A 26,139-nucleotide genomic window follows, 5' to 3' on the forward strand; every position below is an offset into this window, starting at 1 on the left:
AGGGACACCATGTCCCATCTCTTGAAGTCCTCCTCCATCTGTTCCACCAATCGTGTTAAATTAAGCCGGTGTAAGGTTCCCCAATTCCTGGCTATCTGAATCCCTAAGTACCGGAAATCTCTTGTTACCTTCCTCAGCGGTAAATCATCTATTCCCCTGCTCTGCTCCCCCGGATGCACCACAAACAACTCACTTTTCCCCATGTTCAATTTGTACCCCGAAAAATCCCCAAACTCCCTAAGTATCTGCATTATCTCTGGCATCCCCTCCACTGGGTCCGCAACATACAGCAATAAATCATCTGCATACAAAGATACCCGGTGTTTTTATCCTCCCCTAAGCACTCCCCTCCACTTCCTGGAACCCCTCAGTGCTATGGCCAGGGGCTCAATCGCCAATGCAAACAGTAACGGAGACAGGGGACACCCCTGCCTCGTCCCTCTATGAAGACGGAAGTAATCAGACCTCTGTCTATTCGTGACCACACTCGCCACCGGGGCCCTATACAGCAGCTGTACCCATCCGATATACCCTTCTCCAAAACCAAATCTCCTCAGCACCTCCCACAGATAATCCCACTCCACTCTATCAAATGCTTTCTCGGCATCCATCGCCACCACTATCTCCGCCTCCCCCTCTGGCGGGGGCATCATCATTACCCCTAGCAACCTCCGTATGTTCGTGTTCAGCTGTCTCCCCTTCACGAACCGGGTTTGGTCTTCATGGACCACCCCGGGGACACAGTCCTCTATCCTCGTCGCCATCACCTTGGCCACAATCTTAGCATCTACATTTAAAAGGGAAATAGGCCTGTAGGACTCGCATTGCAGCGGGTCTTTTTCCTTCTTTAAAAGGAGCGATATCGTTGCCTCCGACATAGTCGGGGGCAGCTGCCCCCTTTCCCTAGCCTCATTAAAGGTTCTCGTCAAAAGCGGGGCCAGCAAGTCCATATACTTCCGATAAAATTCCACCGGGAATCCGTCTGGTCCCGGGGCCTTCCCCGCCTGCATGCTCCCAATCCCTTTCACTACCTCCTCCATCTCAATCTGTGCTCCCAGTCCCATAGAATGCCTTGAACACCCCGTTCACTCTCTCCGCTCCCCGTTCCATCTCTCCCTCCTCATCTCTCACCCCCCCTATCACCCTCGCTGCTCCCCTCTTCCTCAGTTGGTGGGCCAGTAACCGACTCGCCTTCTCTCCATATTCATACTGTACACCCTGTGCCCTCCTCCATTGTACCTCTGCATTACCCGTGGTCAACAGGTCAAATTCTATGTGTAGCCTTCGTCTTTCCCTGTACAGTCCCTCCTCCGGTGCCTCTGCATATTGCCTGTCCACCCTCAGAAGTTCTTTCAACAACCGCTCCCTTTCCTTCCCTCCTGCTTTCCTTTATGTGCCCTTATGGATATCAGTTCCTCTCTGACCACCGCCTCCCAGACCACTCCCACCTGAACCTCCCCGTTGTCATTAAGCTCCAAGTACCTTTCAATACACCCCCTCACCCTTAAACATACCCCCTCATCCGCCAATAATCCCATATCCATTCTCCAGAGTGGGTGCTGTTCTTTTTCCTCTCCTACCTCCAGGTCCACCCAATGTGGAGCGTGGTCCGAGATAGCTATGGCCGTGTATTCCGTCCCTGTCACCTTCGGAATCAGTGCCCTTCCCAAAACAAAAAAGTCTATCCGTGAGTATACTTTGTGGACATAGGAGAAAAATGAGAACTCCTTACTCCTAGGCCTACTAGATCTCCAGGGGTCTACTCCTCCCATCTGCTCCATGAAGTCCTTGAGCACCCTAGCCGCTGCCGGCCTCCTCCCGGTCCTGGACCTCGATCAGTCCAGCCCTGGGTCCAGCACCGTATTAAAGTCTCCCCCATTACCAACTTTCCCGCCTCCAGGTCCGGGATACGTCCCAACATATGATTCATAAAATTTGCATCATCCCAGTTCGGGGCATATACGTTCACTAGAACCACCGCCTCCCCTTGCAATCTGCCACTCACCAGCACGTATCTACCCCCACTATCCGCCACTATGGTCTTTGCCTCAAACAGTACCCGTTTCCCCACTAAAATAGCCACCCCCCTGTTCTTCGCATCTAAACCCGAATGAAACACCTGCCCCACCCATCCTTTACGTAGTCTGACCTGGTCTGTCAGTTTCAGATGCGTCTCCACATCTGCCTTTAAATTTCTTTAGGTGTGCGAGTACCCGTGCCCTTTTAATCGGCCCGTTCAGCCCTCTTACTTTCCACGTGATCAGCCGGGTTGGGGGGACTCTTCCCCCCCCCCCCCCCCCCCCTTGTCGACTAGCCATCCCCTTTTTTAACCCAGCTCCTCACCCTGTTCCCACGTACCCGTATATCCCCCCGACGGCGCCCTCCCGCCTCGACCACTCCACCCCATTCCAGCTCCCCCTTCTCCTTAGCAGCAGCAACCCAGTTAACCCCCCCCCCCTCCGCTAGATCCCTTTCTAGCGTAGTTGCACCCCCCATGTTGCTCCCAGAAGTCAGGAAACTCTGGCTGACCTCGGCTTCCCCCCTTGTCCTCGGCCCCCACTGTGCGAGGCCCCCTCCTTCCTGCGCCCCTGTTCCCGCCATAATTACCATAGCGCGGGAACAAAGCCCGTGTTTCCCACTTGGCCCCGCCCCTAATAACCGGCGCCCACAGTTCCTCATCCTCTCCCCCCCCCCTCCCCCACAACATGGGGAAGAGAGAAAAATTACAGGGCCGCAAGATTAACAACTTGAAAAATCATCCCCATCCCCTTTTTCCCCCCTCACCCCACATAATCACCCCACCACTTTGTCCCAAACGTTCTTTTTCTCGCCCGCCTATTCCAGCTTCTCGTCCACAATAAATGTCCACGCCTCTTCTGCCGTCTCAAAGTAGTGGTGCTTCCCTTGGTGTGTGACCCACAGTCTTGCCAGCTGCAACATTCCGAATTTGACCTTCTTTTTGTGAAGCACCGCCTTAGCCCTATTAAAACTTGCCCTCCTTCTCGCCACCTTCGCACTCCAATCCTGGTATACACGGATCACCGCATTCTCCCACCTACAGCTCCGAGTTTTCTTCGCCCATCTGAGGACCATCTCTCTGTCATTATAGCGGAGAAACCTCACCACTATAGCTCGAGGTATTTCTCCAGCTCTCGGTCTTCGCGCCATAACTCGATAAGCTCCCTCCACCTCCAAAGGGCCCGCCGGGGCCTCCGATCCCATTAGCGAGTGAAGCATCGTGCTCACATATGCCCCGACGTCCGCCCCCTCTGCGCCTTCGGGAAGACCCAGAACCCTTAAATTCTTCCTCCTCGAATTATTCTCCAGCACCTCCAGCCTTTCCACACACCTTTTGTGCTGTGCCTCGTGCATCTCTGTCTTCACCACCAGGCCCTGTATTTCGTCTTCATTTTCAGCAGCCTTTGACTTCACAACCCGAAGCTCCTGCTCCTGGGTCTTTTGCTCCTCCTTTAGCCCTTCAATTGCCTGTAATATCAGGGCCAGCAGCTCCTTCTTCATCTCCTTTTTCAGTTCTTCCACACACCGCCGCAGGAACTCTTGTTGGTCCGGGCCCCATACCAAACGGCCACCTTCCGACGCCATCTTGCTTTGAGCTAGCCTTCCTTGCAGCTGCTCTAGAGGATCCTCCGCAATCCGGCTGCTTTCCTCTCCCTTTTCCATACGTGTCCGGGGGGATTCCCTTCTGGTTTACCGCACAGTGTTTTTAGCCGTTAAAATTGCCACTGGGGCTCCTATTAAGAACCCAAAAGTCCGTTCCACCGGGAGCTGCCGAAACGTGCGACTTAGCTGGTCATCACCGCACCCGGAAGTCCCAGTTGGGTTTTTATGACAATCTGATAGCTTCACGGTTACTTTCACTGACAAATTTTTGAAACTGAATTAAAATTTGCAAAATGCCAAGGTGGGACCCGAGCTCAGATTCTCTGGATTGTAAATCCAGCAACATAACCTCAGCACTGCCATATTCTACAGGTTCGCTGAAGCTAACCACAGTTGGCTAGGCCAAGTCATGTTCACATTACAGCCCTCACTCAGATCAGATACAAGTCATGCTCGCATTGCACATGTTTACTGGCAGTGGGGAGGGCTCAGGCAAATCAAATGAACAGGACTCAGCACGCAGAGCATCACAGAATGAGGAGTCATCCTTGGCTTATCTGCAATATGTTGGAAAGGAATGCAATGAACATTATAACCAAAATATGCCTGATCATATTTAGATTTTCCAGTGATATTACAATCAACTCCAATATAAATTGTTTCTTGGGGCTAGGATCATGCTAAAACTGTGGTTGTTTTTGATATTTTGGGCATACTGTATATAGAGTCTGCACTGTGCTACAATGAGATGAGGAAAGATGTTCAAATATCTTATGATTCTGGGGACTTGAAGCAGCTTTGGCTTCTCCTGTGTCATTCACGCAATAATCTCAAAAAACATCTCTTCGCACAAAGAGCAGCAGAACCTAGAACTTTCCCTCCCCCCAATAGTTTGAGAGTGATGGAGTTTTTTTGTTGGGAGAGGATATAGAACCAAGATTAGTAGGTGAAGTTAAAATACAGATAGGGAGCAGAGTAGCGCAGCAGAAGCGTGCTGGGCCCATAACCCAGAGGTCGATGGATCGGAACCAATCTCTATCTACCTTTTCCATTACAGCAAAAAGAAAATTCAGCTGCTCCTGGCAAAAAAAATCTGATATTTCTTTAAAGGGTGGCACGGTGGCGCAGTGGTTAGCACTGCTGCCGCATGACGCTGAGGACACGGGTTTGATCCCAGGTCACTGTCCGTGTGGAGTTTCAACGTTCTCTCTGTGTCTGCGTGGGTCTCACCCCCACAACTCAAAGATGTGCAGGGTAGGTGGATTTGCCATGCTAAATTGCCCCTTAATTGGAGAAAAAAATAATTGGGTACTCGAAAAAAATTTTTAAAAGTTAAAATACAGATCAACATGATCTAACTGAATGGTTAAATAGGCTTGAAGGGCTGAATGGTCTCCCCTTGATCCTATGGTCCTTTTAAACAACCCAATTGATTCCACATTGTCTCCAGTAACACGGTATTCCACATTCCCACAAATAAATATTTCTCTTCAGCAGTTAACTTCTAATTCTAATCCCCTTGAACTGCTGGAGCGTTCCACAGATGTCAATCCAAGTCTCTTCATGATTCATTATGCTTGTTGCTCCTTTTTGAAGTTCCAAAAAGGTTCTTCATTGTTTGGACACAGAACTTTAGACTCAATAAAGCTGATTTTATTTAATGATGTTCCAGTAGGTGCGGTAATATGTAGAAGATTGCAAGTGAGTCAACTCTTTATCTACTCGGAAGTGTGGCAATCGGCTTCGACACTTGCACCAATAAACAGAGGCGGGGGTGGTCGGGAGAGGGGCGCTGTGTTGTCTCGCACTGATCCCAGAGCACAAAAGCTGAAAACACTGCCAATGTCAGAGTAGGTCATGCTGCAGCTCTGGAGAGAACGGACAAGTTGATGTTTCAGGCGTGGACCTCTCAACAGAACTGGAAGTCACTACAAATGACAATATTTAAAAAGGAAAAGAGAAAAGGAATGCAGTGGCAGCAAAGGTACACATATGCATAAGAAACAGAACTGACTGGTAAAGTGTTTGATGGTAATGATTAAGTGACAGAAGTGCGATTAACATGAGACCGCAGGGCCATTCAGCCCATCGAGCCTGTTTCACCATTCAGTTAGATCAGATTAATCTGTATTTTAATTACATCTACTAACCTTGATTCTATATCCTTCCCCAACAAAACAAAAGAAAAATGAAATTGAAGAGATTTACATGACAGAGGTCAGAAATTCTTCTTTTTTTAAAAAAAAGGGCCCAATTCTTTTTTTCTCCCCAATTAAGAGGCAATTTAGCGTGGCCAATCCACCTACTCTGCACATCTTTGGTTGTGGAGGTGAAACCCATGCAGACATGGGGAGAATGTGCAAACTCCTCACGGACAATGATCTGGAGCCGGGATCGTATCCGGGTCCGCAGTGCCGTGAGGCAGCAGTGCTAACCGCTGCGCCACCTGAGGTCGGAAATCCCTGACTCCTGGGGTCATTCTGAGCTGAAAGCATTGCAACCTCCTTCCTCTTTTTGGTTTACCTCTGTTCCTTCGGTATAGATCCCTGGCTCAAAGGTCTCTCTTAATCTGGCCAAAAACAGCAGTAGGAAATTGCCACAATCCAATTTCAACTCTTTCTGTGGGGAAGCACTTGGCTTCCACAAAATTGTTAGGCTGAGTATTTGCTAACTAGCCAATGATAGATTTGAACCTACATTTATCCCTCACTCAACATCATTGAAACAGGTTATCTTGTTCCTCACAATATTGCTGTTTGTGGGACCTTGCGGTGTGCGGAAATTGGCGACCACAATCTATATTACTAAAGTCACCAACTACACTTGGCAGATGTACTTCATTGGTTGTAAGGTGCTTTGGGACATCTTATGGTCATAAAAGGTACTACAGAATTGCAAGTTCTTTCTTTATATATTTAACTACTCTGGAGGTTCGCTGTGTAAACATAGTGTTCTCACCCACCAAATAAATGCCTGCAATCTTTGCCATTAATTAAACCAAATGCCTCGAGCTTAACTTGTTCAGTCAATGAAGGAGAATACAAAACAGATTATTTGGAACATAGGCCCTTTCGCTACTCACTTGGTCCTCAATTGATTTGTGGTCTGTTTCTTGAAGCCAGGAACCGAGGAGAACACTGTCATCGCAGTGGCAGAGTGACCGCAATAGGGAAGTCGTTGTATTGGCAGAATTGTCAGTCAATGTAAATTCGGCAACCAGTTCTCGAAGCAGAGCATTGAAGCTTCCTGTTAGGAAAGAATCGCAATCAAGTGGTAACGAATATCTGGGACTTTTCGATATTTTCACAATATAGAGACAGAAATGTCGACAGATTGTTCAATTTGGTCATGCAGACAAAATAATAGGCAAATTCTATAATGGCCTTTTTTTATGTCACCTTTTCATGGCCATTATTTGCTCTATGGCAGCACATGGCAGGCCAATATCTGCCGATTTAGCAGTAGGAAGGGCCGAGTGTGAGCAGTTTTTGAACAAAATTGAACATTCAAAGACGTTATCCAGTACTTGTACAACAGTAGCAATTGCTGTGCAGATACAGATAGCTGGCATTCCACAACTGTGCACAAAATGCAACAAAGCTAAGTGGGGAGCCATTAATTTGCAGGGCGTTAAATTTAAACAGGAAAGTGAGGACACACATGTTCTGCAAAACGTATGATGGGAAATTAGATAATTTGCTGCACTGTCTCCGGATTATGAAGAGGACACAGAGACACTGATGAAGATACATAGAAAACTGCTCAAATTATACCAGAACTGAGAGGTTATACCTATCAGGAAATCATGAAGGGGTAAGAGATTTAGCACACTGGGCTAAGTTGCTGGCTTTTAAAGCGGACCAAGGCAGGCCAGCAGCACGGTTCAATTCCCGTACCAGCCTCCCCGAACAGGCGCCAGAATGTGGCAACTAGGGGCTTTTCACAGTAACTTCATTTGAAGCCTACTTGTGACAATAAGTGATTTTCATTTCATTCATTTCATAATGTTGAATTAAAGATAGACATTTCCACTTATAGGGCTAAAAATACAAGCTGGTCATTAACCAAGACAATAAGGAATTTGGAAGAAAATTTTTACCCAGAGCATGGGAAGATTAGCACATGAAGTGACCAAGGCAAATAATATTCTTTTTTTAAAAAAAGGGGCAGTTAGACAAACACAAGGAGAAAGGAAAACGGTGTTAAGGTCAAATGGAGAGGGGTGGGAGGAAGATCGTATGGGGCACTAATGCCAGCATGGCTATGTTCGGCAGAATGCACTGCTTCTGTGGCTCCATGGAAACGATTTCTTTAATTCTTATAGATGGCAATTTCAATTTAAAAATTGTAATAACATTCCACTTCAAAAAAGGAAATGCACTTTATTTACCTTCGTAGGTTTTTGGAGGTAGAAGAGCCAGAATGTCATACAGACGCAAACGCACCATTGCAGCACTTGCCTTCAGCTGAGCTCCATAGGCCTTTATGACTGATGGGATGCTGGTGAATAAATGACTTGTGGTTACAAGGAGGATTTCCTTCTTGAGTGTTTTTATTTTTAGTAATTCTCGTGTTTATAAAAGGAGGTGCAAACTTCAATCTTTTCTACACATCAACCTTTGAGCACACCTAGTGCTGGGTTGTAAACAACTACTATATAAAAAGCATAGTGTGAAAAACAATGGTGACCTTCATTAAACACAGGTTTGCTCTGTCTATTTGAGCTCTGGACTAACTGATAAGTACATCAACTTTGACCCTTGAGACTCCTGCCATAAATTCCACGCTTTTACTAGTAGATCCATTTTCTTTCTTGGCACTGTCTCAGGTGTGCACACAATCTCAATGGGCAGAATTTTACAGGCCGTGGGTGGGTTTGCGTGCGGGCATGATCATGACGTTGTCAGGGTGGTCTTCGTCTTCACAATTAGTGGCCACTTAAGAGTCGCCTCCCCCCCTGACCTCAATTTTGACATGGGGGGTGGGGGGGTGAAGAGAAGAGGGGATAGTGGGAGAAAACTGGCAGGTTATTCTGCTCAAACCTTGGACAGGACTGGCCTCATAGATTATCATAGAATCCCTGCAGTGCAGAAGGTCATGCGGTCCATCGAGTCTACACTGACTCTCCGAAAGAGCACAGGCCAATTGCCCCGCCCCTTCCCAACATTTTGGATACAATGGGGAAATATAGCATGGCCAAGCTACCTAACCTGCATATCCCTGGACTGTGGAGGAAACCCACACAGACACCAGGGAGAACGTACAAACGCCACACAATCACCGAAGGCCTGCCCGAGATTGGGTGCCATTCGTCCCCCCCAAGGTTTGGGCCCCTTGGGGGCTCACTCCACTGCCCTCACCCTGTTGGACCTCCATGAGCCTGGATGTCTGTGCCCTGGGCTCGGGTACTTTGACTCCGGAGGCTGCTTGCACTCCCATTAATGGCCGCCACTCCTGATGATGCTGCTGACCAATCAGATTAACCAGCGGCCCTCGGAGGTGCGTCCTTTGTCTGAATGAGAAGTGGTAGTCCCACCTCCAACCATTTACCTCTCTGAGGAATGAATGGCTGTGTACCAGGGAGGCATTTCCTGCCGACTTCTCCTGTGGCAGAGTCTGAGACCTTGGAATCAGAAAAATTCTTCCCAGTGTCATGTTCAACTCAAGCTAAATTGCCAATCTCATATTCTATCTATCAGAAAGACTGCCAACTTTGACATCATTTCCACCACGCCCCACCCCGATACCACTGGTCTGCCACCTCAGCATCTACTCAGCTCATCTTGCACCAAAACCCTTGAAAATGTGCAACTTCCAAATTTCTCTGTTCAAATACTTTTCTGACTGGGATAAATATATATCTTTTGATAAATATATATTTTTAAATTTTTCCAATGAACGGGCAATTGAGCTCAGCCAATCCACCTACCCTGCATGTCTTTGGGCTACGGGGTGAGACCCACGCAGACACGGGAAGAATGTGCACTCTCCACATGGACAGTGACTTGGGGCCAGGGTCGAACCCGAGTCCTCGGCGCCCTGAGGCAGCAGTGCTAACCACCACCACCGTGCAGCCCCTCCAATACATTCCTCACTCAGACCCCCATCCTGCAGAATCTTGTGACAATGACCCCCATCCTTCAATACTCTCCTGACCGGAACCGTCTCCTCCAATTCTTTCCTAACTGGGTCCTAGATCCACCAATGCTCTTCTGAAAATGACTCCCATTCTCCAATACTCTTCAGGCCAGGACCTCAATCCTCCAATACCCATTACTCTCCGTACCAGAACTCATGTCCTTCAATATTCTCCTGACCGGGATCCCCATCCTCCAATTCGTTCTTTATCTGGGACCCCCATTCTCCAACACTCTCCAGGTTGCAACCCCCATCCTCCAATCCGATCCAGTCCGGGACTCCAACTCTACAGTACTCTTTGGACCCAGACCCCATCCTACAACACTTTCTATACTGGGACTCCCATAGTCCGGCACTCTCCTGACCGGGACCCCCATCGTCCAGCACTCTCCTGACGGGGACCCCCATCGTCCAGCACTCTCCTGACCAGGACCCCCATCGTCCAGCACTCTCCTGACCGGGACCCGCATCCTCCTGACCGGGACCCACATCCTCCTGCACTCTCCTGACCGGGACCCGCATCCTCCTGCACTCTCCTGCCCGGGACCCCCATCCTCCAGCACTCTCCTGACCGGGGCCCCCATCCTCCAGAACTCTCCTGACTGGGACACCCATCCTCCGGCAGTATCCTGACGGGACCCCCATCCTCCAGCACTCTCCTGACCAGGACCCCCATCCTCCAGCACTCTCCTGACCAGGACCCCCATCCTCCTATACTCTCCTGACTGGGACCCCGATCCTCCAGCACTCTCCTGACCAGGACCCCCATCCTCCAGCACTCTCCTGACAGGACCCCCATCCTCCAGCACTCTCCTGACCGGGACCCCCATCCTCCAGCACTCTCCTGACCGGGACCCCATCCTCCAGCACTCTCCTGACAAGGACCCCCATCCTCCTATACTCTCCTGACCGGGACCCCCATCCTCCAGCACTCTCCTGACTGGGACCCCCATCCTCCAGCACTCTCCTGACTGGGACCCCCATCCTCCAGCACTCTCCTGACCAGGTCCACCATCCTCCAGCACTCTCCTGACCAGGACCACCATCCTCCGGCAGTATCCTGACCAGGACCCCCATCCTCCAGCACTCTCCTGACCGGGACCCCCATCCTCCAGCACTCTCCTGACCAGGACCACCATCCTCCGGCAGTCTCCTGACAGGACCACCATCCTCCAGCACTCTCCTGACCAGGACCACCATCCTCCGGCAGTCTCCTGACCAGGACCACCATCCTCCGGCAGTATCCTGACCAGGACCCCCATCCTCCAGCACTCTCCTGACTGGGACCCCCATCCTCCTATACTCTCCTGCCCGGGACCCCCATCCTCCCGCACTCTCATGACCGGGACCCCCATCCTCCAGCACTCTCCTGACTGGGACCCCCATCCTCCAGCACTCTCCTGACCGGGACCCCCATCCTCCAGCACTCTCCTGACCGGGACCCCCATCCTCCAGCACTCTCCTGACCGGGACCCCCATCCTCCAGCACTCTCCTGACGGGGACCCCCATCCTCCAGCACTCTCCTGACTGGGAGCCCCATCCTCCAGCACTCTACTGACCGGGATCCCCATCCTCCAGCACTCTCCTGACCGGGACCCCCATCCTCCAGCACTCTCCTGACCGGGACCCCCATCCTCCAGCACTCTCCTGACCGGGACCCCCATCCTACAGCACTCTCCTGACCGGGACCCCCATCCTCCAGCACTCTCCTGACCGGGACCCCCATCCTCCAGCACTCTCCTGACCGGGACCCCCATCCTACAGCACTCTCCTGACTGGGACCCCCATCCTCCAGCACTCTCCTGACCGGGACCCCCATCCTCCAGCACTCTCCTGACCGGGACCCCCATCCTCCTATACGCTCCTGCCCGGGACCCCCATCCTCCCGCACTCTCCTGACGCGGACTCCCATCCTCCACCACTCTCCTGAGACCCCCATCCTCCAGCACTCTCCTGACCGGGACCCCCATCCTCCAGCACTCTCCTGACTGGGACCCCCATCCTCCAGCACTCTCCTGACCGGGACCCCCATCCTCCAGCACTCTCCTGACTGGGACCCCCATCCTCCAGCACTCTCCTGACCGGGACCCCCATCCTCCAGCACTCTCCTGACCGGGACCCGCATCCTCCAGCACCCTCCTGACAGGACCCCCATCCTCCAGCACTCTCCTGACAGGACCCCCATCCTCCAGCACTCTCCAGACCGGGTCCCCCATCCTCCACCACTCTCCTGATCGGGACCCTTATCCTCCAGCACACTCCTGACAGGACCCCCATCCTCAGGCAGTCTCCTGACGGGACCCCCATCCTCCAGCACTCTCCTGACCGGGACCCGCATCCTCCAGCATTCTCCTGACCAGGACCCCCATCCTCCAGCACTCTCCAGACCGGGACCCCCATCCTCCAGCACTCTCCAGACCGGGTCCCCCATCCTCCAGCACTCTCCTGACCGGGACCCCCATCCTCCAGCACTCTCCTGGCCGGGACCCCCATCCTCCAGCACTCTCCTGATCGGGACCCTTATCCTCCAGCACTCTCCTGACAGGACCCCCATCCTCCAGCACTCTCCTGACCGGGACCCCCATCCTCCAGCACTCTCCTGACTGGGACCCCCATCCTCCAGCACTCTCCTGACTGGGACCCCCATCCTCCAGCACTCTCCTGACCAGGACCACCATCCTCCAGCACTCTCCTGACCGGGACCCCCATCCTCCAGCACTCTCCTGGCCGGGACCCCCATCCTCCAGCACTCTCCTGACTGGGACCCCCATCCTCCAGCACTCTCCTGACCAGGACCCCCATCCTCCAGCACTCTCCTGACCAGGACCCCCATCCTCCAGCACTCTCCTGACCGGGACCCCCATCCTCCAGCACTCTCCTGCCCGGGACCCCCATCCTCCCGCACTCTCCTGACGCGGACTCCCATCCTCCACCACTCTCCTGACCCAGACCCTCATCCTCCAGCACTCTCCTGACCGGGACCCCCATCCTCCAGCACTCTCCTGACTGGGACCCCCATCCTCCGGCAGTATCCTGACGGGACCCCCATCCTCCAGCACTCTCCTGACCAGGACCCCCATCCTCCAGCACTCTCGTGGCCAGGACCCCATCCTCCAGCACTCTCCTGCCCGGGACCCCCATCCGCCAGCACTCTCCTGACCAGGACCCCCATCCTCCAGCACTCTCGTGGCCGGGACCCCCATCCTCCAGCACTCTCCTGACTGGGAGCCCCATCCTCCGGCAGTATCCTGACTGGACCCCCATCCTCCAGCACTCTCCTGACCAGGACCCCTATCCTCCAGCACTCTCCTGACCAGGACCCCTATCCTCCAGCACTCTCCTGACCCGGACCCCTATCCTCCAGCACTCTCCTGACCAGGACCCCCATCCTCCAGCACTCTCCTGACCAGGACCCCTATCCTCCAGCACTCTCCTGACCGGGACCCCCATCCTCCAGCACTCTCCTGACCCGGACCCCCATCCTCCAGCACTCTCCTGACCCGGACCCCTATCCTCCAGCACTCTCCTGACCCGGACCCCTAACTCCAGCACCCTCTTGACCGGGACCCCCATCCTCCAGCACTCTCCTGGCCGGGACCCCCATCCTCCAGCACTCTCATGACTGGGACCCCCATCCTCCAGCACTCTCCTGACCAGGACCCCCATCCTCCAGCACTCTCGTGGCCAGGACCCCCATCCTCCAGCACTCTCCTGACCGGGACCCCCATCCTCCAGCACCCTCCTGACCGGGACCCCCATCCTCCAGCACTCTCCTGACTGGGAGCCCCATCCTCCGGCACTCTCCTGACTGGGAGCCCCATCCTCCGGCAGTATCCTGACTGGACCCCCATCCTCCAGCACTCTCCTGACCAGGACCCCTATCCTCCAGCACTCTCCTGACCCGGACCCCTATCCTCCAGCACTCTCCTGACCAGGACCCCCATCCTCCAGCACTCTCCTGACCAGGACCCCTATCCTCCAGCACTCTCCTGACCCGGACCCCTATCCTCCAGCACTCTCCTGACCGGGACCCCCATCCTCCAGCACTCTCCTGACCAGGACCCCCATCCTCCGGCAGTCTCCTGACGGGACCCCCATCCTCCAGCACTCTCCTGACCGGGACCCCCATCCTCCAGCACTCTCCTGACCGGGACCCCCATCCTCCAGCACTCTCCTGACCAGGACCCCCATCCTCCAGCACTCTCCTGACCCGGACCCGCATCCTCCAGCACTCTCCTGACCCGGACCCCCATCCTCCAGCACTCTCCTGACCCGGACCCCCATCCTCCAGCACTCTCCTGACCGGGACTCCCATCCTCCAGCACTCTCCTGATGGAACCCCCATCCCCCAGCACTCTCCTGACCGGGACTCCCATCCTCCAGCACTCTCCTGACCGGGACTCCCATCCTCCAGCACTCTCCTGACCGGGACTCCCATCCTCCAGCACTCTCCTGACCGGGACTCCCATCCTCCAGCACTCTCCTGACCGGGACTCCCATCCTCCAGCACTCTCCTGACCCGGATCCCCATCTCCAGCACTCCTGACGCGGACCCCTATCTCCAATACATTCCTGCTTAATGGCACAAAGCACATTGAGAGGTTTTCTACATCATGTACACTAAATAAATGTTAGTTGCAGTTTAGTTTGTGTGTCACTGTACTATTAGGTATTAGAATTAATCTCAGACAGAGAGCACAGGGTTTCACTCTATGCAGATGACCTGCTTGGACCCACAAAGCAGCATGGACGGAATCATCGCGCTCCTGAAATAGTTTGGTGCCTTCGCGTGCTACAAATTCAACATGAGCTAAAGCGAGATCTTCCCGGTACACCCACAAGTAGGTGGGGCAGCCCTAACGGGACTGCCGCTTAAACAAGCCCGACACAAATTCCGCTACCTGGGGATCCAAATAGCCCATGACTGGAAAGAGATCCACAAATGGAACCTCACCAGTCTGACAGAGGAAGTAAAAAAGTACCTGCAAAGATGGAGCACACTCCCACTCTCCCTCACGGGAAGAGTCCAGACGATCAAAATGAACGTGCTGCCCAGGTACCTCTTCCTATTCAGATCCATCCCGATCTACATCCCCAAGGCCTTTTTCAAAGCATTAGACAAACCAATCATGGGGTTCATATGGGTGGGGGGGGGGTAAACCGGGGGGGGGGGGGGGGGGGCTAGCCCGCCCAAACCTACAATTCTACCACTGGGCGGCAATAGCCGAGCGAATAAGGGGATGGATTAAGGAGCCAGAAGCCGAGTGGGTGTGCGCGGAAGAGGCCTCCTGCATGGGGACCTCCCTCCGGGCCCTCGCCACGGTGGCGCTCCCATCCCACCCAAAAAACACTCCAGCAGCCCGATGGTAATAGCCACCCTCCAGTCCTAGAACCAAATACGGCAGCAATTTGGCCTGACCAGAATGTTGGACAAAGCTCCCGTCTACATCAACCATAGGTTCACACCAGCGCTGACTGACGCCACCTTCAAAAAGTGAGGACAGGATGGAGGGACACGGACAGTCAGGGACCTATACACGGACAGCAGGATCGCAACACTGGACAAACTAACAGAGAAATTCCAGCTAGCCAGGGGGAACGAGCTAAGGTCCTGCAACTCAAAAACTTCCTACGAAAGGAGACAAGGACGTACCCACAACTGCCACGACAGACATTACTGGAAGAGTTACTGGACGCAAGCATCCTGGATAAAGGGAACTGTAGCGGCATGTATGACAGTCTGGTAGAAAGGGCCGACACCGTACTGGACGCAACAAGAAAGAAATAGGAGGAGGATCTGGGGATTGAAATAGGATGGGGACTCTGGAGCGAAGCACTGCATAGGGTCAACTCCACTACCACGTGCGCAAGGCTCAGCCTGATGCAACTAAAAGTGGTACATAGAGCCCACTTAACAAGAACCCGTATGAGTAGGCTCTTCCCGGAGGTGGATGATAGATGTGAACGGTGCCAAGGAGGCCCGGCCAACCACGCCCACCTATTCTGGTCTTGCCCTAGACTTGCGGGGTACTGGACTGCCTTCTTCGAGGCAATGTCCAAAGTGGTGGGGCTGAGGGTGGAGCCATGCCCGAAAGTGGCGCTCTTCGGGGTATCAGACCAGCCACATCTATTCCTGGGGAGGATTGCGGACCTGATCGCCCGCCGTAGAAGCCTGTTCGGCTGGCGGTCAGCAGCACCGCCCAAAGCTGCAGACTGGCTGTCCGACCTCTCAGAATCTCTCCAAATGGAGAAAATCAAATTCGCCATCTGAGGGTCAGACGACGGCTTCCACAGAACGTGGGAGCCATTCACCCCATTGTTCCGGGGCCTGTTTGTGGCCAACGAACAAGCAGAAGAATAGCCAGGTAGCCAAGAATCAGGGGAAAGTAGCCAAGGCATGAGAGGGAGAGGTACACCGGGAGAGGGTTTGGGGGGGGACAGCTCAACCTAAGAGGAAAGAAAGGCGAACCACAGGAGGGGGGGGTGGGGGGATGAATGGGGGGAGAGGGGGGGGAAAGAGTGAAGAGACAGGGAACAATAGAGGCGAACCAGAGAGGTGGGGGGGAGGCAAGGGAAAGATAACCAGAAGGAGGGCATGGGAAACGATAGCAAACTTGGCATTTACAGGAACAGAGAGCAAGGAAAATCCAGGTGAAAGACGGGGCGAACGGCTGAAGCAGAGGTGAACGCGAGACGACAACGGCAGCGAAATAATATTGCCAATTGTACCGAGTTGCTGCTGTTGAGCTGGTGCATAATACCCTACCAGTTATTTTATTTTTTTATTTATTTTTTATTATTATTTTTTTTTCTTGGTATGTTTGTGTGTGTCCTTCTCTTCTGTATATATATATATATATATATATATTAAAAAATATATATTATTCTGTGTACATATCGGTAAAAAAACATTTATTAAAAAAAAATTAATTAACCTCAGATGTCGGGCAAACTTGCTGAGAGATACTCACTGGGACAGCATCAGCATGGCACATTCAATAGGGGTCATTAGCCTGCGAATCACATCTTCGGTGAGAAGCTCTGGGCAGTGAGCCACAAAACACCTCATAGCTGCAGGGAAAGAGTAAGAGACAGTCTTAAAAAAAATACTGGTTTGCTTGAACAATGTTCCACACAATATCCTCCCCATCTCGACTAAAGTTGCTGAAGGCGAGTGCAGCGTAGTGCTGGCATCCCTCAGGTACTCTGTCCAAGTGGTCATTCCGCAGATGGATAGCAATCAGGGATGGGAGTCCACCCCAGGAAGATGCAGAGTAGCAGCAGCGTTTGCACTACGATTGGCTAACAACACAACCTAAAAGCCAAGTTCAGGCCTTTTCCTTTGTCGGTATTTCCACAGAGAAATGGCACAATATTAAACTGGCTGCCCCGTGGATTGTTGAAGCAGAAAGCATTAATACATTTAAAGGGAGGTTTGATGCTGACATGAGAGAAAACGGAATTGAGGGCAAGGACACAAAAAAATAATTCAAATAGGAAGTGACTTACGTGGCTTATAAACCAGTTGCACCAAAAAGCCTGCTATTCAAAGTATGTGGGAGGTTCAAGCCCCATTTGAAGAGCCGGGCATGTGAGTTACACCAGCACCCCAGTGCTGAACTGTTGATCAGCAGGGATGTTTAATCATCCCATAACCAGTACCCATTAAAATACATGTTGACTGGCCCTTCAGAGTTCTGTTTGTGGGATCTTGCTGTGCGTAAATTAGCAGCGGTGTCACATGTAGTAGTGACTGCACTTCAGAAAAAAACACTTTGTGACTACCTGAGAGATATGAAAGGTGCTACATAAATCTAAGTTTGTTTTTTTGTTGGAGACCAGCCATAAAATTCACTGAAGGCAGATTGTGAAATTCCACCTGTCCATAATCCGGATGGAGGAAGCACAACTGAATGCAAACCGGGAAATTGCTCAATACTTTTCAACAAAATGAAATTTTCTGTGGAAGAGTTGTAACACTTGTAGATAACTATTCCATTGGTCCTTACCGCACAATGCACCAGCACGGCCCTCCAGAGTCACTTGCCATGTAAAGGAGTCCCCTCGAGCCTTCTCCGCTTCCAGCTCTTTGAGGGAACGTGGAAACACATTGCGCCACAGCAGCAGCATCTTGGGGAGATGATAGCGAACGACTGAAGGACCTGGGAGGAGGGGACGGTTAACATTTCCACCTTAGTTTTCCATTCAGCACATCACCAATAGAAGTTTACACCCTGCCCGATCATGGACTTTAAGCCAATCAAGCTCATGGAGGGGGTGACCAAGAATCCTCATGGCTCTTACCAATTAACCAGCAGAGTTAAATTTTATCCCTGGCACACCCCCTCCCCCCACCCTCCATTACCGAGATATTCAAACTTCCTGGATAGTAATCAAATCTGTGGCAGGCACAGCCAAAGAGCTATGCCTTCAAATAGTACCATCTATCATCATTTAAGAACTTCCCAGGATACATGGCTGTGAAATAGTCTAAATGCGTTACTGTCATTTATGCAATGATTACAACTGTGAGCTAAATTCAGAGTTTTGGTTTCCGATCTGACCTATTGCAGTGAGGGGGAGGGTGGTCTGGGCTGCTGGCGTAATTGGCACGGTGGGTGGTGGAGGTAATATCATGGTGGCCTGTACCCCATCAGTCTTAAATCCGGCTGAGAAGGTACTTATGTTTCAAAACCAATTTTCTAGATGCACTTACACTTGGTGTAAGTTATCTTGTCCAAAGTAGCCCACCCAACAATTGCTGGCGAGAATTTAGCCTGCCACCCTTGGGAGGGAGAATGAGTGGTACAGGGCATTAAGACATTGGCCGTTTAGCCATTTATCTCTTGAATCTATCTCAGCTGAATTCAGGAATCCTCCTTGAAATGGAATTGGCCACTCTCAGTCCACTTCCTATTGTCCCGCTAGTTCAGCCATAGTTGGCAAAGTCACTTAAGACGTGTCCAAACATGGTTGTTGCAGGAAATAGAAAAACTGCCATGGTAGATGGGTGGCCTAGTAGGGTTGGGGTTCAGTCACTGTGCCGCTGATCACCACCGGGACATATGTGAGGGAATTGTACTTGTGCTACGCTCACTGCCAACATCAACATCTCTCACAAAAGAACCAAAGTGAAGTTGCTCAATATTGTGAACTGCTGCACCAGCTCTCAGGGCCAGCATCACCCAGATACAAACCTAGGCTCATCAGTGCTCCCAGTAGAAGCCACCCAGCCTGTGTGCGTTGCAGTGACAGGCGGCTGTTCTGAGAAGCTGTGCGCAACAGGTCCTCTGCAATACTCACCACCATCTACAGAAAAAGAGAATGGGGCAAATCAACACAACACAGAAACTAAATCTAGCATCCATCCATCAGGGGAATGTTACCAGGGAACAGGGGCTGGATAAAATGGGATTATTTTCCTTAATGCAGAGGTTAAAGAGGTGACTAAAATCAAGAATGGTTTAGATAGGGTAAATAGAGATAAAATGTTTTCCGGTAGCATACGGGTAAATAAGCAAATGATGAAGATTTAAGATGATGGGAAAAAGAGCCAGAGGTGGGATAAGGAGAATTTTTATTCAATGCAACAAGTTGCTGCGATCTGGAAGATGCTGCCCGTAAATGTGGTGGAAACAAGAGTCAATAATAACTTTCAAAAGGGAATTGGATATCTGCTTGAAAAGTGAAATTTGCAGTTTGAGGGGGAAAATGCAGAGAGAGGATGCACAATTTGAATAGCTTTTTCAAATAGCTGGCATAAGCAAGATGGGCCGAATAGCCACCTTCTCGGCGGCACGGTTCATTGATTGTAAAATCAATACAGCCAGCAACAAACTGGGGTAAACAGATTGAGAGGAAGACTCCCTCCACACTGCCCCAACAATATTCCTCAGTCCTTATCTCAACCTGCAGCATGGTAGCACAAGTGGATAGCACTGTGGCTTCACAGCGCCAGGGTCCCAGGTTCGATTCCCCGCTGGGTCACCGTCTGTGCGGAGTCTGCACGTTCTCCCCATGTCTGCGTGGGTTTCCTCCGGGTGCTCCGGTTTCCTCCCACAGTCCAAAGACGTGCAGGTTAGGTGGATTGGCCATGCTAAATTGCCCTTAGTGACCAAAAAGGTTAGGAGGGGTTATTGGGTTACGGGGATAGGGTGGAAGTGAGGGCTGAAGTGGGTCGGTGCAGGCTCGATGGGCTGAATGGCCTCCTTCTGCACTGTATGTTCTATGTTCTATGTTCTAACCTGTTGCAGCAAGCCTTAGGCTTGTCCAAGGGGAAGAATAAATCGGTGCCAAATTTGAGGTAATTCTGTGCTGCCCTCAAGGAACTGGACTACGAAAGCCCAAGACTTATTTCATACAAGGGCCAGATGTCTTTCCTTACATGAGTCTGGATAGGGTTTGAACTCTGGTCTCGGAGGTAAAAAGCTTATGCCTGGTGCCATTGTTTGCTTGTAATACTGTTGCGATTCAATGGGGGCACTTACGCCTGCGTCATAGGTTCAAGTCCCTCCCACCAGCTTACTCACTCTTCCAACTTCTTCCATTGGGCAGGAAATACAGAAGTCTGAAAACACGCATGAACAGACTCAAAAACAGCTTCTTCCCCGCTGTTACCAGACTTCTAAATGACTGGACTGACCTCATTAACACTACACCCTGTATGCTTCATCCGATGTATATGTAGTTATGTAGTTACATTGTACACCTTGTGTTGCCCTATTATGTATTTTCTTTTATTCCCTTTTCTTTCCATGTACTTAATGATCTGTTGAGTTGCTCGCAGAAAAATACTTTTCACTGTACCTCTGTATACGTGACAATAAACAAATCCAATCCAATCCCACCACAAGACTTAAGCCCATACATCCAGACTGTAAACTCCCAGAGCAGTAGTGAGGGAGTGCTGAAATTTGGAGGAGCCACCTTTCTGATGAGATGTTGAACTGAGGCTTTGTATGCTGTCTCAGGTGAATGTAAAGAATCCCACTATTTCAAAGAGAGGTGCCCACCCTGGTGTCCTGACCAATATTTAACCCTCAACTAATATCATTAAAGCAGATGATCTGTCATTGTCTCAATGATTTGTGGGAGCTTGTTGTGCTGAAATTGGCTGTGGTGTTCCCTACATTACAACAGTGCCTGCACTGCATTGCTTTGGGACACCCCGTGGCCATGAAAGGCCCTGTTTAAATGTAAATCATTTTGCACATACCTTTCCTTTGGCATGAGGAATTCCAAGGGGGCACTGGTGCACGCTGCCCAGCAATGCTGCCATTGCGAAGCTGTACCCGGTGACAGCTTCTGGAGATGTCTTGAGACTGTTGATACGTTCGGCACAGCTGTCCATCAATGGAGTCAGCTGGTAAGGCAATGCCACAGCTATACAGCGCATGCACCAGGCTGCACCCAGCCTGGCTGCCATACTAGGGTGGAGCAGGACAGAGGTCACGGTCTCCAGAAGACCTTTCAAGAAAGAAATAAAAAGTATTGAATTTATGGTAAAATATGTCAGCACATCTTTTCTAAAGCCAGAACATTAACCTTTGGGATTTGACTCTGTGCAACCTCTCTATATTCTGATCAAACTCTCACACCAAGCTAACAGTGAACAAAGAAATTAAGCGTGATTGGGATGTAGCACCGCCATCAGCAGTATAACTTCAGTCCATTAGGTGGCAGGATATATTTTTGCTGCAGTGTGGAAAATGCAAACAATATTTGAAATCAATCACATGAAGAGAGTCGAATCAGAAGTTCATTTTCCAACATGGATCAGCCTGTTTACTGTCAGATTTGTTCCATCCAATGGGTTGTTGAAATATCAGCTACCTAGGCCCCTATCTCTGAAATTCTTTCCTGACAAACCAGTTTGTCTTTTTCTCCTCCTTTAATTCTCTCTCTGAAATTTACCTCTGAACCACCCGTCCAAATATTCTCCTTGTGAGACTTGGAGTCATACATGGTTCGATAATCATAGAATTTACAGTGCAGAAGGAAGCTATTTGGCCCATCGAGTCTGCATTGGCCCTGGGAAAGAGCACCCCATTTAAGCCCACGCCTCCACCCTATCCCCGTAACCCCACCCAACCTTTCTGTACACTAAGGGCAATTTATCATGGCCAATCCACCTAACCTGCACATCTTTGGACTGTGGGAGGAAACCGGAGCACCCGGAGGAAACCCACGCACACACGGGGAGGATGTGCAGACTCCGCACAGACAGTGACCCAAGCCGGAATCGAACCTGGGACCCTGGAGCTGTGAAGCAACTGTGCTACCGTGCTGCCCACACGGTAATGTTCCTGTGAAGAGCCTTGTGATGTTTTATGTTAAAAGCGCTACATATAGAGCCAATATTGAAAATAGCTAGGGTTTACCAAATTAAGTGGTTAGGAATATTACAATCAAATTAATGACAATTTTTACAAATTCAAATGAAAACCTCCATTGACTTACTTGTTATTTTTGTCTTGTCTTGTCCATGTTCTACCATGGTAACTATAAACCTTCTGTGGCAATGTGTGTGTGGCATATGGCTATCTTTATGTACATACGTACAAATACACAGTTTTAACAAAACATATCACTAGATCCCAAGATGAAGAAATTCCTTTAGCTTTGATTGAATTCTTGCTGCCTACCAGCCTTACCATTTCCCCACTGCAATGTCTGGTTGGTTCTTAAATCAAACCTGACGTCAAACACTTTCCCAACAGCCTACTTTAGTTGTTCACCCTCTCTGCCTAAAGGAAATCCACTTCCTGGTGTCTGCCTTAAAACAAAAACTCAATTCAGCACCTTGCTGCTCTATTAACTCAGCATATCTGAACCAATCATTGCCAGCTCACTTTCTCTGTCCCATTAAGAACCCGTCTACTGGCTGGAAAACCCCCCGAGGTTGAAGAAAGCACTCCTGGAACGGGGTCGCGGGGAGAGGGGCTTGGCCCTCCTGAGTTAATTATTACTGGGCGGCCAACATAGCGATGGCCAGGGAGTGGGTAATGAGGGAGGCGTCGGTTTGGGAGCGAGTAGAGGCGGCATCCTGTAAGGGTGCGAGTTTGGAGGCTTTATTGACGGCGCCCCTGCTGTTCTCACCGGCTCAGTACTCCACAAGCCCAGTGGTAGTGGCAGCTGAGGGTGTGGGGACAATGGAGGCAGCGCACGGGATTGGAGGGGGCAACAGTGTGGTCACCAATCTGTGACAATCATCATTTTGTTCCGGGGGAGCTGGATGGGGGCTTTAGGATGTGGCAGCGGGCAGGGATTGAGAGATTTGGGGATCTCTTCATTCAGGAGTGTTTTCCGAGCCTGGAGGCATTAGAGGAGGAGTTTGAGTTGCGGGGTGGGAACGGGTTCGGTACCTGCAGATACGGGACTTTGACCGGAGGCAGGTTCCAAGCGTTCCTCACCTCCCCCTGAGGGGACTACAGGATAAGGTGATGTCAAACACAGGGGTTGGGGAGGGGAGGGTCTCAGGGATATATAAGGAGTTGATGGAGTGGGAAGGGGTCCCTATCGGGGAGGTGAAGAGGAAGTGTGAAGAGTAGCTGGGCGGAGAGTTGGAAATCGAATTATGGGAAAAGGCTTTGAAGAGAGTTAATTCATCCTCGCCTTGTGCCAGACTTGGCCTGATCCAGTTCAAGGTGGTTCAGAGGGCCCACATGATGGTCGCCCGGATGAGCAGGTTTTATGAGGAAGTGGAGGATAGGTGCAGACGCTGTGGGGGAAGCCCGGTGAATCATGTACATATGTTCTGGGCGTGGCCAATGTTGAGGGGGATCTGGCAGGGATTTGCAGACGTTATGTCAGAGGTCCTTGAAGGGAAGGTGACTCAGAGTCCAGAATTGGCAATATTTGGGGTATCAGAGATCTGGGGGCCAAGGAGTGGAGGGAGGCCGATGTTCTGGCCTTCTTCTCCCTCGTTCCCCGGAGACAGATTTTGCTGGGATGGAGGGACTCGGAGCCCCCGAAGTCAGGAGTGTGGGTCAGCGACATGGCAGGCTTTCTCAGCCTGGAAAAAATTAGGTTTGCCTTGAGGGGACCAATTCAGGGGTTTGCCCAGAGATGGCAGCCGTTTATCGATTTTGTCAAGGAAAATTGAATGTCAGCAGTAAAGGGGGGGGGGGGGGGGAATAGAATCTGTCTCCTTGTCACATAATTGAGTTCAAGATCTCAACTTCCCAAGTAACTCCTGACAGCTCTGATCAGCCTCACTGCTCTTCCCTTAAGCTCCTCAAGGGCCTGATTGGTCCTGTTTTACTCACTGTGCTAAATCTGTAGCACGGCACTGTGAGATTCTTCTGGGGATTTAAACTCAATCATTTGATTATTATCTCACATTGTTTACATACAGTTGTAGCCACCTGAGTTGGCCACTTCCCGACTTAAAATGGAGAACAGCAAAGGCTGAAGGGAAATTCAGCCAACACAGGCAAAAATCTAGCAGGTGCAAGTTTACCGTGTATTACTCTGCAGAAACCCAGACAGCATCGATACAAGCAGCCATCTGCATAGTAATGTAGCAGCCATCTACATAGTAATGAGCGATCCCCGGGAACAATCAAAACATTTTAAGGTAAACAAAGCCAAGCCAGACTCCTCAACGCCAGCAAGAGCCAACACAAAAGAAGTTAACGGACACTTAAAGACCGCCCAACGATTAGGGAACTGCTCCAGCATTGAAGAAATCGAACCAAGTGATTGGAAAGTAGTCCAATCACTTGGAACCAGGTATGGGGTCCGCCCCGAAGGGCGGGAAGCCCCTGGGGACTATAAAGTAAAGCCCCCAAGTTTAAATCGTCCTTCTTGACAGGGTCACTCAGCAACGCAAAGCAACCCCTGAGAGCGAATTGTCCAGCGGCCTCCAAGCAAATAAGTCTCAAGTCAACGTTCGCTACGTGATAGGCGCTCCTAGCTACCAGTCCATACCAGCCTTTGAATCCCACAGACTCAGAACCTAAACGAAAGGCCATTTGTTCCCCTGACCTGGTGGGCCAGTCCGAAGCGAAGTATAGGCCTGTTAGTTATAGAAATAGCCTAGAAAGTAGAGTTTATGCATGAGTCGTGATTTACTGTGTGTAATAAATGTGCTTTGATTTGAATCTTACTAATTGCTGTGTTGAGTTATTGATCATTACTTGAACTTGAACCTCGTGGCGGTATCATAAAGATACCCGGTGACTCTAGAGTAAAGGTTATAAAACAGAGCCAATTGAACCAACCAAAAGTTAGCAACACAGTAAACACCAAATCCGTATCTCCCTGAGTGCTCCCTTGATAAATTGGTTGACTTGGCTCAGTAAATAGGAGCACCGACTACAAAATCAAAGAACTGAACCCTTACTAGGCTCTGATTCAACCTCAGCTGCAGTACGGTGTACAATTCTGGTCATCAAACTGTAGGAAGGATGTCATGTTCCTGGAGAGAATAGAGTGGCAGTTTACCAGGATGATATCTGGGCTTGGATGAAGTTACGTGAAGAAATTGAGAAGCTGGCCTCGTTCTCCTTCGTAAAGAAAATGCTAAGGGGAGAATTAATGTGAGGCATTCATAATTGATAGTATAGTTAGTGGGTAGCACAGTGGTTAGCACTGTTGCTTCACAGCGTCAAGGACTCGGGGTTGATTCCCGGCTTGGGTCACTGTCTGTGCAGTCTGCACGTTCTCCCGTGTCTGCATGGGTTTCCTCCGGGTGCTCCGGTTTCCTCCCACAAGTTCGAACGATTGCTTGTTAGGTGAATCGGACATTCTGAATTCTCCCTCAGTGTACCCGAACAGGCGCCGGAGTGTGGTGACTAGAGTATTTTCACAGCAACTTCATTGCAGTGTTAATGTGAGCCTACTTGTGACAATAATAAAGATTAATTAATAAACCTTAGTTATGCCACATTTGGAATATTGTGTATAATTTTGGGTGCCACCCTCCCAGAGGGATGTGGATGCTTTGGAGAGGGTACAGAAGAGGTTTACCCGGATGTTGCCTGGTATGGAGGGCATTAGCTATGAGGAGGTGTTGGATAAATGCGGATATTTTCACTGGAATCATGGAAGTTGAAGGACGAATTGATAGAGGTTTATAAAATTCTGAGTGGCATGGCCAGAGTTAGTAGTCAGACACTTTTTCCCAGGGTGGAAAAGTCAATTACTCGGGAACACAGGTTTAAGGGGGAAAGTTTAGAGATGATGTGCGAGGCAAATGTTTTACACAATGGGCGGGGATGCCTAGAACACGCTGCCGGGGAGGTGGTGGTAGCAGATACGACAGCGATGTTTAAGAGGCATCTTGATGAATACGATGGGAATAGAGAGATATGGACCCCGGAAGTGCAGAAGATTTTAGTTTAGACAGGCCATCATGATCAATGCAGGCTTGGAGG

General features: G+C 50.6%; 1 protein-coding gene across 1 annotated transcript in view; it reads right to left on the reverse strand.

Moving 5' to 3' along the window:
• Positions 1 to 26,139, reverse strand: part of heatr5b (HEAT repeat containing 5B) — a 128,057-nt gene that overhangs the window by 68,552 nt on the left and 33,366 nt on the right. The window contains exons 10-15 of the mRNA XM_072498484.1: positions 20,976 to 21,226; positions 18,958 to 19,069; positions 17,770 to 17,922; positions 16,732 to 16,831; positions 8,012 to 8,121; positions 6,704 to 6,867 (exon numbers count right to left, since the gene is read on the reverse strand). Of these exons, the coding sequence (XP_072354585.1) occupies positions 6,704 to 6,867; positions 8,012 to 8,121; positions 16,732 to 16,831; positions 17,770 to 17,922; positions 18,958 to 19,069; positions 20,976 to 21,226 (890 nt within the window). The remainder of the gene's footprint in view (positions 1 to 6,703; positions 6,868 to 8,011; positions 8,122 to 16,731; positions 16,832 to 17,769; positions 17,923 to 18,957; positions 19,070 to 20,975; positions 21,227 to 26,139) is intronic.

This window comes from Scyliorhinus torazame, chromosome 4, assembly GCF_047496885.1.
Source record: "Scyliorhinus torazame isolate Kashiwa2021f chromosome 4, sScyTor2.1, whole genome shotgun sequence".
Taxonomy (NCBI): Eukaryota; Metazoa; Chordata; class Chondrichthyes; order Carcharhiniformes; family Scyliorhinidae; genus Scyliorhinus; species Scyliorhinus torazame.